Raw genomic sequence first — 12,568 nt, forward strand, 5'->3', positions numbered from 1 at the left:
GATTTGAAATATGATTGATTGAGTGCTATATATATATACATCATCGGCAGTGATCTGATCAGCATCGACAATGGTGGAACCGTATTGACGCGTGCCCGGTGCCGGAGTGGCAGCAGGAATCGCTGGAATGAGCGGGGTGCGCTCGCTTTCGGGATTTGCCATTTTTCAGCCTTATCTTTTGGTGATGAGATAAATTGCCTCGTGTACAGGTGAACAATCGCACTTTGAATAATGACGACTACCAGAAGGAATGATAATGCGATAGTGCTAATCACATTGGCAAACGTTTCGGTTCGTTGGCGCAGCTTGATTTGGGCGGAAAATAGTTTTGATTGGCAGGAAGATTAACTTTTGTTGAAATCAGTGCTTGATTTAAGTACTAGCGGCTATTGCTTTAAGCAACACGTTATCTTTGCCACAAATGCATCCTTTCCAACTTGCAATTCTGTTCCAATTTCGGGTGTTTCTTCAAATTTGAATTCACTTATTCCGATCGAATTCTTTTCAATATGGACCAAAAACTATCGCGACGCAGTCGTCGTGAAAAAGTCTGCTTCAATGATTTCCATGAGCTGCAATTTTTCTTTATCCAGTTATGGTGAATCAACGCCAAAAGTAGGGAAGTTTTGTTTATGTTTTTTTTGGTACTGGTCATCGCAGTGCTGATAAAAATTCGCACACCAATAGGCTGTGCTATTTCGATAAGAATATGTATAGTTGTGTAGTAGCAGGCTAACTACGACACTGGCAAAAGATAAAAATGAATGAACGGCCTTTCGTTCATTCATCTGGCTGTCAATTGAATGAAGGTTTAGTACAAAATGTTCCACTTGCTCGATGCGATGTGATGGCAACACTTGAAAGTGGATGTGGCGCGCGATTTCTTTATCGAAGCACGTGTTGCTTGGTGTGAGATAGGTTGAGATAAATTTATGTTCAATCAAAGCAGGTTATTGTTATTTGGATTTTTTAGGATAATAATTATTCTGGTGCTGTCTAGAATCATAAGGGCCTAACTGCGATGATCGATACTCTTTATCAATTTTCTCGTTGATATTGCTTTAACCAGCTAATACATCCTTAATGGAACAATTTAGGAAAATTGCTTCACTTAACTACTTTAATGCGAAGATTAAATCGATCATCGCGGTTGGGCCGTAGAGATATTATTGGTATTTTTGCAAAAACGAAAAGGACTTACTCTTTTGTAACATGCTTGCCCAATAAATCAATATCACAGTGTTGTGGCTGGACGAGTAAATTGCACCACATCAGCTTTGCGTTAATCACTTGACTATTATTAAGGGGGGAGTACACTTTGATTTAAAAAAAAAAAATGCATTTTTTTTGGCTTAAAATGTTCCTTGGGATGTATACTTTAATTTAGAAAAGACTTCAAGTCCGCCAGAATATTCCTTACCGCTTTACGAAGCGATTTCCTAAAACATGTACCGGCGCGCTGATAGAGCACTTTTATCTTTAAACGCGTTTATCTCGAAACGGGAAATAACTCTAACCAGTTATCATCAAATTTGGATATCGCCTAGATTTTCTTGTTCAGAATTAAATTTTGCTTAGAAATACGTATCCACATTTTCGATTTTGTCAAAAATGGATTTTTAATCCACGATTTTGTAAGCATTTTTAGGGTGAAAATGGACTTTTTTTCCTAAGGCCACAACTTTAGAAAAAAATAATTAAAAAAAAAATCGGAATGCGTATTTCTAACCCAAAATATCATTACTAATCAGGATTTTTGTTCGATTTATGTTCCAGGATCACATGGAAAGGAGTATTTTCCCACGCCGTTTTCCGACTTCCGCGCGAGGACGCCCGCGCGACCTGGTGCACTGGCCACGGGGAGACGCCAATCGAGTTCAAAAAAATACAAATTGTAGTTCGAAGGATGACTAATAAATGGGTTATAACATATTTGCCCTCCCTGAGTGTTTTATTGCTTAAAAAAATTAACGAAAATGCCTTACTTTTTGGACGTTCAAAGTGTACTACCCCCTTAATACCAAACAAGGGAAACCCCAACTTCTCCGTCCGAGATGTCGCAAGCAAGCTGGGAGTGTGCTTACGACGTCGGCCATCCTACCGCAAGCAGAAACCGTCAGAGTGTATCATTTTCCTGCTGCTCGCGACTGAATCGTTCGTCCACTTTAGATATCATTGAATTTTAGTTTTTGATAGTCTACACTAGCGTTTGTACCATCTTCGGCATCGACTGTATAGTAAGTAGCCCGATTCAGAAGCAGTATACAGTAGAAACTCGCCCGTGTGCAAGCCGTCGTTTGGATTACTGAGTGGAAGCCTTTGATAGTACTGCAGCAAGTGCAATTCCGGATCAATAATGTTTCCAACGCCGCTATCAGAGGATTTTTTCCTGAAATGTCGGACCGACTTCTACGAGTGTCCGAAAAATATCCTCGCGCAAAATGTCTGCCCACGGATAGATCCATTCGAAGCGTGTATGTCGCAGAAGGCGTTGGAAAACACTCAGCATGTATTCACATACAAGATTGAAAACGAGGGCAAACCTTTGACGAATCAGAAAAGTTCCGGCCGTTGCTGGTTGTTTGCGGCACTGAACTGCATCCGGATTCCCTTCATCAAGCAGTACAACCTGGACGAGTTTGAGTTTTCCCAGGCGTACCTCTTCTACTGGGACAAAATCGAACGGGCCAATTACTTCCTCAACAACGTCGTCGATACTGCTCGACGAGGGGAAACGGTTGATGGCCGGCTAGTAGCATTCCTTCTGTCGGATCCGACGTGCGACGGTGGCCAGTGGGACATGCTGGTGAATCTAATCAACAAGCACGGTTTGATGCCGAAAAAGTGCTTCCCGGAGAGCTACAGTTGCGAAGCAAGCACGAGGATGAATTCCGTTATCAAGAGTAAGCTGCGTGAGTACGCTAAAGTATTACGTACGCTCATCGCCGATGGGGCCAGCGACGAAGACGTGCAAGCCAAAATCCAGGAGCAAATGAACGAAGTGTACAACGTGGTCGCCATCTGTCTTGGCATTCCGCCGGAGAAGTTTACCTGGGAGTATTACGATAAGAGCAAGAAATATCTAAGCATCGGACCAATCAAACCGGTAGATTTCTACGAAAAGTATGTCAAACCATACTTTAATGTCGACGATAAGGTGTGCCTGGTAACGGATCCTCGCGAGGCGAACCCCTACGGACGGTCGTATACCGTGGACTGCCTGGGGAACGTGGTGGGAGGACGACCGGTGTTGTACAACAATCAACCGGTGGAGACGTTGCTGGATTTGGTGACGAAAGCACTGAAACTCGGCGAACCGGTGTGGTTCGGGTGCGAAGTTAGCAAACGCTTTGCTGGCAAACAGGGATCTAGATATACATGACTTCAAGTTAGTATTCGGAGTAGATATTCAAACTACTATGGATAAGGCAGATCGCTTAATGTACGGAGAATCGATGATGACTCACGCTATGGTATTTACTGGGGTGTCCGTTGACCCCAATACGCAAAGACCGACAAAGTTCCGCGTGGAAAACTCCTGGGGCGAGGACCGTGGCGAGAAGGGATATCTCATCATGACGGCCGAATGGTTTAAGGAATTCGTGTTTGAAGTGGTGGTCGATCGTAGCATAGTTCCACAGGACGTACTTGACGTTTTCGATTTGACCCCAACCGTTCTGCCTGCATGGGACCTGATGGGTACACTGGCTAAGTAAATCACCATCATAGAGTCACACGACGCAGTGCGGTTATTTGGACCTTGTCCACTTTGCATGAAAGATAAATTATACTAGGTACTATATAGGTACTTTAAGCTTCTTAATTGAAAGCAGTTGTAGGAAAAACAAACAAAAATAAGGGCGAACCGTATGTTGCAATTCACAAGCGTGTTAAAACTGATACGCGTGAAGCTTGAATTGAAAGCCATTCTTGTATTTGACAAGAAATAACATAAATTAGCTAATATGTAAACTGTATTTAAATGATTAACATATTAATAATCAATATATGTCACAGGAATGCGGGAGACGTATTTTTTTTAATGAAAATAAATATAACAATACTGAAATTGTAAAAAAAAAAAAAAAAAAAAAAAGTGTCGTCTCCAACCGTGCATCGAGGTAGGAAAAAAGAGCCTGACTGTTGACGTAAAAGAATATAGTGACTCCAAATCGCAACGATAAACAAATCAAGATGGCCAAACCACGATCCCGGAAGTTGTACATGTACCGAAAATATCCAAATCGTAGAATTTGACAGCTTTTCAGAAAACAACGGCCGCCATCTTGGATTCCAAAATGGCGTCAGACATCAATTTTCGGGATGTACAGGTCGACCCAGTTCCGAAAATATCCATATTTTAGGGTATTTGACAGTTTTTCTGAAGTCACTTGGATTCAAAACTGGCATCAGACCTCGATTTTTTGGGATGTACGCGTAGTACTTGTTCCGAAAATACCCAAATTTGATAGTTTTTCTGGATTACAAAATAGTGTCAGATATATATTATCGGGATGTACACGTCGAACCCGTTCCGTAAATACCCATATTGTAGAGTATATGACAGTTTATCAGAATCTGAGAGCCACCATGTTGGATTAAACAATGGCGTTGAACATCGATTTCGGTCTCTAGACGTCATCCCGATTCCGGAAATACCCAGTATTTTTTAGTATTTCCCACTTTTTCTTAAATCGGTAGCCGCCATCTTTGATTTCAACATGGAGCTGGACAACATTTTCGGGTTTAACACGTCATCTCGGTTCCGAAAATATCCATATTGAAGGGTATTTGGCAGTATTTCTCACTTTTTCTGAAATCGGCAGCCACCATCTTTGATTTCCCGATGGCGCTGGGCATCGGTTTTTGGCCTTTAGACGTCATCCCGATTCCGAAGATATACATATTGAAGGGTATTTTTCAGTATTTCCTTGAAACCGGAAGCCGCCATCTTGAATTTCAAGATGGCGATGGATGAAGATTTTTGGTCTCGAGACGTCATGTCGATTCCGAAAATATACATATTGACTTGTATTTGACAGTATTTCCCACTTTTTCTGACATTGGAAGCTGCCATCTTGGATTAAAATACGGCGTCGGTCATCAATTTTATGGTTTTAGACGTTATCCCGATTCCGGAAATACCCATATTGAAGGGTATTTGGTAGTATTTCCCACTTTTTTCTGAAATCGGCAGCCGCCATCTTTGATTTCCAGATGTCGCTGGACATCGATTTTTGGTCTCTAGACGTCATCCCGATTCCGAAAATATACATATTGAAGGTTATTTGGCAGTATTTCCCACTTATACTGAAATTGGAAGCCACCATCTTTGATTTCAAGATGGCGCTGGATATAGATTTTTGGTCTCTAGGCGTCATCCCGATTCCGAAAATATACATATTGAAGTGTTTTTTTTTAATTTATTACTTTATTTGTACAGGCTCAATCGAATAATATTGAAGTGTATTTGGCAGTATTTCCCACTTTCTCTGAAATTGGAAGCCGCCATCTTTGATTTCAAGATTGCGCTGGATATCTATTTTTGGTCTCTAGACGTCATCCCAATTCCTAAAATGTACATATTGAAGTGTATTTGGCAGTATTTCTCACTTTTTCTGAAATTGGAAGCCGCCATCTTGGATTTCATCCAAGATAGCGCTGGATATCGATTGTTGGTCTCTAGGCGTCATCCCGATTGCGTAAATATACATATTGAAGTGTATTTGGCAGTATTTCCCACTTTTTCTGAAATTGGAAACCGCCATATTGTATTTCAAGATGGCGCTGGATATCGATTTTTGGTCTCGAGACGTGTATTTGGCAGTATTTCCCACTTTTTCTGAAACTGGAAGCCGCCATCTTGTATTTCAAGATGGTGCTGGATATCGATTTTTGGTCTCTAGACATCATCCCAATTCCAAAAATATACATATTGAAGTGTATTTGGCAGTATTTCCAACTTTTTCTGACATTGGATTTCATCCTAGATGGCGCTGGATATCGACTTTTGGTCTCTAGACGTCATCCCGATTCCGTAAATATACATATTGACGTGTATTTGGCAGTATTTCCCACTTTTTCTGAAATTGGAAACCGCCATATTGTATTTCAAGATGGCGCTGGATATCGATTTTTGGTCTCGAGACGTGTATTTGGCAGTATTTCCCACTTTTTCTGAAATTGGAAGTCGCCATCTTGTATTTCAAGATGGCGCTGGATATCGATTTTTGGTCTTTAGATGTCATCCCAATTCCCAAAATATGCATATTGAAGGGTATTTGACAGTATTTCCTACTTTTTTCTGAAATAGGAAATACCAATATTGAAGGAAATTAACATTATTTCCGGCCTTTTATGAAATTTGTCCTTCATTTTAGAATGGATGGTTTCTTGTCGTGATCCTCCTTTTTAAATGACCTCAAGGAACAGTATGAGTGACATATGACTAGAATAGTTAGTCGCGACTGGATGGATTGTTGATTTTGTCGTGGTGATCTTGTCGTGCGACAAGAAATTGTTGTTTGACGAGAATTTTCCAGGATGACCATTTTTAATGTATCTTGTCGTGCGTCAAAGACAGACGCGGCAATTCCCATATCTGGGTATGCTATTCCGTGACGCTTTCAGCGGAACTCGTGATCGAGCGACCAGGCTTTGGAAAGGATCCACTCGGACGAGTTTGGTCCTATCGACCCCCCCGCTTGGGATGGATCCCGATGCTTCGTGAGCTTCATCGTTGACCATACCCACATTTTGGTGCTGTAGGAAGGAGGAAGTCCGAGGTCTTCTGGACGTGAGTATGGCTCAAATGCGCAAAAAGACTTCTATTCTGTGGCATACACGCCACAGCAGAATGGCGCTCCGGAAAGGTTAAACCGAACCTTTTTTCGAAAAGGACCGCACTATGCTGATCAAGTCAAGCGTACCCAAGGTAATGTGACCCGAAGCAGTCCTTACCGCCGTCTATCTCATCAATCGGAGCCCAACGGCAGCCCTGCTCAAGACGATAACGCCTGCTAAGGCCTGGTATGGGAGTAAAGGGTGATACGGTCAAAATTTGCTCAATATCAACTTGACGTATTTCTTTCAACTTTGCATTTAAAAAACCTGAAAACCCCTCATTTTGAAGGTGTGTGTGTGTAGAATGTTGCTCTTATTTTGATTTTGGAATTCACTCTTCAGTTGTCAAAATGCCGTCCAAGCAAGAAGAGCAGCGTATCAAAATTTTGCTCGCGCATCGCGAAAATCCGAGCTACTCGCACGCAAAGTTGGCAAAATCGCTAAAAGTTGCCAAATCAACCGTTACAAATGTAATTAAAGTGTTTGGGGAAAGTTTGTCGACAGCCAGGAAGTCTGGATCGGGGGGAAATCGAAAACCGGAAGCCGCTGAGACGACAAAGAGAGTTGCCGGTAGTTTCAAGCGAAACCCTAACCTCTCTCTCCGAGATGCCGCAAATAAGCTGGGTGTATCGTCTACAACCGTGCATTGAGCCAAAAAACGAGCCGGACTATCGACTTACAAGAAGGTAGTGACTCCAAATCGCGATGATAAACAAAATACGACGGCCAAAGCGCGATCCCGGAGGCTGTACACGACGATGCTGACGAAGTTTGACTGCGTGGTAATGGACGACGAAACCTACGTCAAAGCCGACTACAAGCAGCTTCCGGGACAGGAGTTTTATACGGCAAAAGGAAGGGGAAAGGTAGCAGATGTTTTCAAGCACATGAAACTGTCAAAGTTCGCAAAGAAATATCTGGTTTGGCAAGCCATCTGTACCTGTGGCTTGAAAAGCAGCATTTTCATAGCTTCCGGGACTGTCAACCAAGAAATTTACGTGAAAGAGTGTTTGAATAAACGTCTGCTGCCTTTCCTGAAGAAACACGGTTGTTCCGTACTGTTTTGGCCGAATTTGGCATCTTGCCATTACGGTAAAAAGGCCATGGAGTGGTACGCCGCCAACAACGTGCAGGTGGTTCCCAAGGACAAGAACCCTCCCAACACGCCAGAGCTCCGCCCAATTGAGAAATACTGGGCTATTGTCAAGCGGAACCTAAAGAAGACCAAAAAACTGCTAAGGGCGAGCAGCAGTTCAAGGCAAACTGGCTTTCTGCGGCGAAGAAGGTGGACAAGGTGGCTGTACAAAATCTGATGGCAGGGGTCAAGCGTAAGGCCCGGCAATTCGGATTTGGAAAAGCGGAAGCCTAACTGAATATTTTTCCTGAATTTTATACTAATTGAACTTGAAAAAGAAATTTAATTTGATTTTTTAAATAAACGATTTCACCGATTTACACGCGTTTTCCCTTGACCAAATTTTGACCGTATCACCCTTTAAACTGTGCTTGAAGAAACTCCGTGTGTTCGGGTGTAAAGCCTACGTTTGGATACCCGATCAAGAAGCTTGAAGCGAGGAGTCGGGAGACTGTGATGGTTGGCTATGCTCAAAATCGCTACCGACTGTGGGACCGTGCCGCCAGGAAGATTATCATTCCTCGGAACGTTAAGTGCGAGGAATCCTGCTTTCCGTACCAGAAGTGTCCCAAGAAGAAGGATTCCCCACTGGTCGTGTATTCCCCTCCCGGAGAAGGTGATCACAACGCTGAGGATGGCACACCCAACCGTCCCGAGGAAATCGAACCGGATGCTGATCAAGATTACGACCCAACTGACGAGACTGTAGACACCACCAAAACCAGGACGCTCCCTTCGCAACCATAACAGCACGAATCCAAGGATGAGGGTCAACCGTTGCTGAGGCGTAGCGAACGGGAGCGTAAGCTCCCCGGTAAGTTTCTCATTTTCTTTACTAGTTACGGAGTTGTTTCTGCCGGTTCATGCATTACAGATGTCCTCAACTGCTACAACGCTATCCCATTAGCTGAAGGTCATTCGAGAGGAACTGGATTCGATGGAGACGAACTGAGTATGGAAGTTACAAGTGTCAAGCTGCTCCAGTTGAAATGGGTGTTTCGTGTGAAGTAGGACGCCAACAGCAAGGAGGTGCACTACAAGGCTCGTGAAAGAAAACCTGCAGCGAAGAAAACTACGCTCCCGTCACGAAGTTGACCACCATCCGTACTGTTCTAGCTGTCGGCGTGCACCATCGATTTATGTTCCACCAGATGGACGTCAAAACGGCGTTCCTTTAAGCTGGGTTTAGACTAGGCAAGTCAAATGATCAACTCAGTTGAATTCAATTGGCTTGAAAAGTTGAGCCTGGTTCAACTTTCTTCAATTCAAGTGAGTTGATCAAGTCAGTTGAATGGCATGGTTTACACGTTCAATTCGCGTTCAAGTCAGTTGAATTCAACAGACTTGATCAATTGAATTTCCCTGTCTAAACCCAGCTTTATGGTGACCTGAAGGAAGACATCTCAGGGGACGAGCTGATCATCATCATTTACGTCGAAGACCTATTGATCGCTGGAAGGAAGCTGACTTCGTTCTTGCGGCTCAAGAAGGAACTCTCTGCCATGTTCAAGATGACCGACTGCGGCGGCGGTCGGGCATGAAGCTGATGTACAACCGAGATGAAGGAACGCTTCAACTATCACAAGAACCCAACAAACAATTCAGATTCACAAATAAGCATACATATTGAATAAATGCTGTATAACAGTGCACAATGCTGAATAAAACGGGATGTAGAATTATGTGCTGAAAAACCTCATTGAAGTCAGGCTTCCAGTGTGCGTATCATCTCTTGTGAGACGCACGAACAATAATCTCACATTCATGGTCGAGTCGTGCACATGAGATTTATTTTTCTCTATATCACGATCATCCAATACGTCGCATCTCACATGCTCATAAAAGTTGTGCGACACACGACTTGGTAGCGCAATACATTTCCTAAAGGGTGTGTTTCATTGTACTAAATCGCATGCGACGTCTCATAAGGCGAAGCTCATGAGATTATCTCACAAGATCTTCTCATGTACGTAGTTGTGCGTTGTGCTTTTAGATTTATATGCGAGAACAGTTTTACTTGGGTATGCTGATGGCACTATCATTTCTGATGCGATATTTCATATCTGATACATGATAAGATATCTGATACATGATCGCGTACAACTAAATAGTGGGTCATGTCTGTGTCCCGAAATTATGTTATTTCGATTTATTTTGAGGTCCCCAATGAATGTGCCTAATTTCATGGATTCATGGAAAAATACATGAGAATCAGAATGAAAATAAACTTTTTTTTATCAACAACTTAAACATCAGGTAGGTATATATTGGGAAAACCACGTAAACAATTTTTTTTCTACTCTAAAAAAAGGTTATGATTCATAAAATAAGCAATATTTTCTTCTTCTTCTTCTTCTTTGGCTTTAACATCCCAATCTCAAATGAAGTTACACCTTCTTTGACCAAGCTCTCTACAAATAAATAAGTAAGTGCTTCCTTATTTATTTGTAGAGAGCTTTCTATACCTGTCGGGTAGAACAAGGGATAAATGTACCCCGGGAAAAGCACCCGATTTAGTTTTTCATAGCTATTCCACTCTTAATTCTGGGATTGTTTGTGCAAAAAAACTAGTTTAAGCACTAAAATAGCACTGTGACTTGTCAAATTTATGAATTAAAAATTGCCCCGGTGTGCATTTTGGGCTTTTTTCCCCGACCATTTTTGCATGCGTATATTGTGTCGTGTGACAGGTATATGATATGCTGATACTCTATGCCTGGGGAGTCGGGAAATTTTCCAACCCCGAAAAAATCACAATTTGAGTTATCAGATTGCAGTTTTGTGAAATGGAAGTGGAAAAATGTGCACTCATTGTTTTAAAAGTTTTGTTATTTTCCAACGCTAAAGGTTTTTTGAAGATTAAACCAAAAATTAAGATTCTTTTGGGACCAGTACAACGAGAAATGAAAGTTCAGTTTAAAATAGGATAAGAGTAAGTTACAGTCGTTTCCCAAATTAATGTTAAATTTTATAGCTTAAGTGATTTTAAATAGCGACAAGCGACATTTGAAGATTCACGTCAGTTCACGTTTGTCTGTCAACGTTAGCAGTTCAGCTCAAGCTGTCCGTGCTTTTTTTTCTCCCTTTCGTTTGCTGTGTGCTGGCGTTCCGCCTCCCGGACGAAAGGCGCTTGCTAAACGTTGTCGTGTTTGTGCGTTGAGGTTGTGTTTCAGAAATGCAATCCAAGGGTGTCATGGCCGCTATTGGCCGCGTTTGTTTTCGGTTACTTGAGTTGTCGGTTCTGATTTCGGCGTTGGTCGCGAGTTGATTATGCCGGTGAGGTGCTGGCGCTGCGTTTTGCAGACTATACTAGCGAACTAAAGCCATTGTGTCGCGAGTGATTGGTGATGGAAAGTGGACGCAGTCCATTTTTTCGCTGCTGAGATCCCTCTAGTTGGAGCAGCTAGTGTGTGTTTTGCGGTTTTTGAGGGTTTCTGCTGCTGTGTGAGGAAGGAAAGGCGAGAGTGTTGTTTTTGGCACCGGTTGAGGAGGTAGCGGCAGCATATCTATGGGAGCTCTTCGAAATCATCGTGATGTCATGGATCCCTTTGCAACATATCGGGTAAGATCTTTCCTTTATTTTTCTCTATACTTTCATTCCATTATTATATGAAACATTATATGCTGGGTACTGAAGGATTCACCAGGACGCCAGATTGAGGCGAGGTGGATGGTTCTCCCCACTCACGTCCTCCTGTTTTTTGGCCGGTTGTGTCGTCATGTTGTTGGAGGGTGATTCTCGTTTGTTCCATGGATGCGCATGGACGATGTTTCCCACGAATTCACCCAAATCGTTTTTGGCCTTTCATGCAGTGGCGGGTGCAATTGGAGGTTGGACTTGATCGGGTCGAGCAGTGATGATGGTCTACAGTCTGTGGTTGGTTGTTTTGCTACGTGAGTGGTAGTTCCATGTCATCATCATCATCCATAAAAATTAGCTCAGGTGAATGGAAAACAACAGAGTTAATCATCAGATAAAAAAAAACTCACATTTATGTGGAATTTTTTAAGATATTTTTAAGCTTGACGTTTGCATAAAGTTTAACACCTCACATCAAAAAGTAAATTTTGATATTACATCCAAGGGGTTGCACTTCAATAATGTCAAAAATCTTATGTATTTTTTTATATTTTTATTTATTTATATAATAAATAAATTCAGTAAAAGCAGCGTAATGAGTTCATGCACTGTATTAATAATAATTTTGTCCTTTTTGGCAAGTAATAAATATTACACCATATTTTCGACAGATTGAGGTGCATCCACTTTGATGTGATATTAAATGCAGTTTGTCATATTTGATGGATTGTTTTACTATATTGCGACACCTTATTATATGTTTATATATAGTAGTTGATATCATTTATTACATTTTTTTAAACATGCACATTGTTTTATTACAGTACTGGGTTTTAGAAGAAGCGGCCAATATTGTTCAGGTCATTTATGACGTCTCTGGAATGGGATGCTATTCATGCTTATCGTTGGAGACCTTTACTTCTAATTATTTTTAGTTATTTCCCGTCAGTACGCAATGGTTGAAAGGAATAATTTTTCAAATATTTTGGTTATTACTTCCTTTAATATCA

The 12,568-nt window shown here is 41.8% G+C and overlaps 1 protein-coding gene and 1 pseudogene across 3 annotated transcripts in view; one reads left to right on the forward strand and one right to left on the reverse strand.

Annotated features, from left to right (window-relative positions):
* Window positions 1-12,568, reverse strand: part of LOC135698758 (facilitated trehalose transporter Tret1-like) — an 82,575-nt gene that overhangs the window by 1,819 nt on the left and 68,188 nt on the right. The window contains exon 1 of one of the 3 annotated variants that reach the window (XM_065218886.1): window positions 40-356. The exons of the other annotated variants lie outside the window; for them this stretch is intronic. Coding sequence (XP_065074958.1) covers window positions 40-162 — 123 coding nt within the window. The 5' untranslated portion in view covers window positions 163-356. Of the gene's footprint in view, window positions 1-39; window positions 357-12,568 lie in introns of those variants that run through there. 3 annotated transcript variants of the gene reach the window in all.
* Window positions 2,080-3,797, forward strand: LOC135698714 (bleomycin hydrolase-like; annotated as a pseudogene).

The sequence above is a fragment of the Ochlerotatus camptorhynchus genome, unplaced genomic scaffold (assembly GCF_037179485.1).
Source record: "Ochlerotatus camptorhynchus isolate MF236.1 unplaced genomic scaffold, CSIRO-AGI_Acam_v1.1 ptg000094l, whole genome shotgun sequence".
In the NCBI taxonomy this organism is placed as follows: domain Eukaryota; kingdom Metazoa; phylum Arthropoda; class Insecta; order Diptera; family Culicidae; genus Ochlerotatus; species Ochlerotatus camptorhynchus.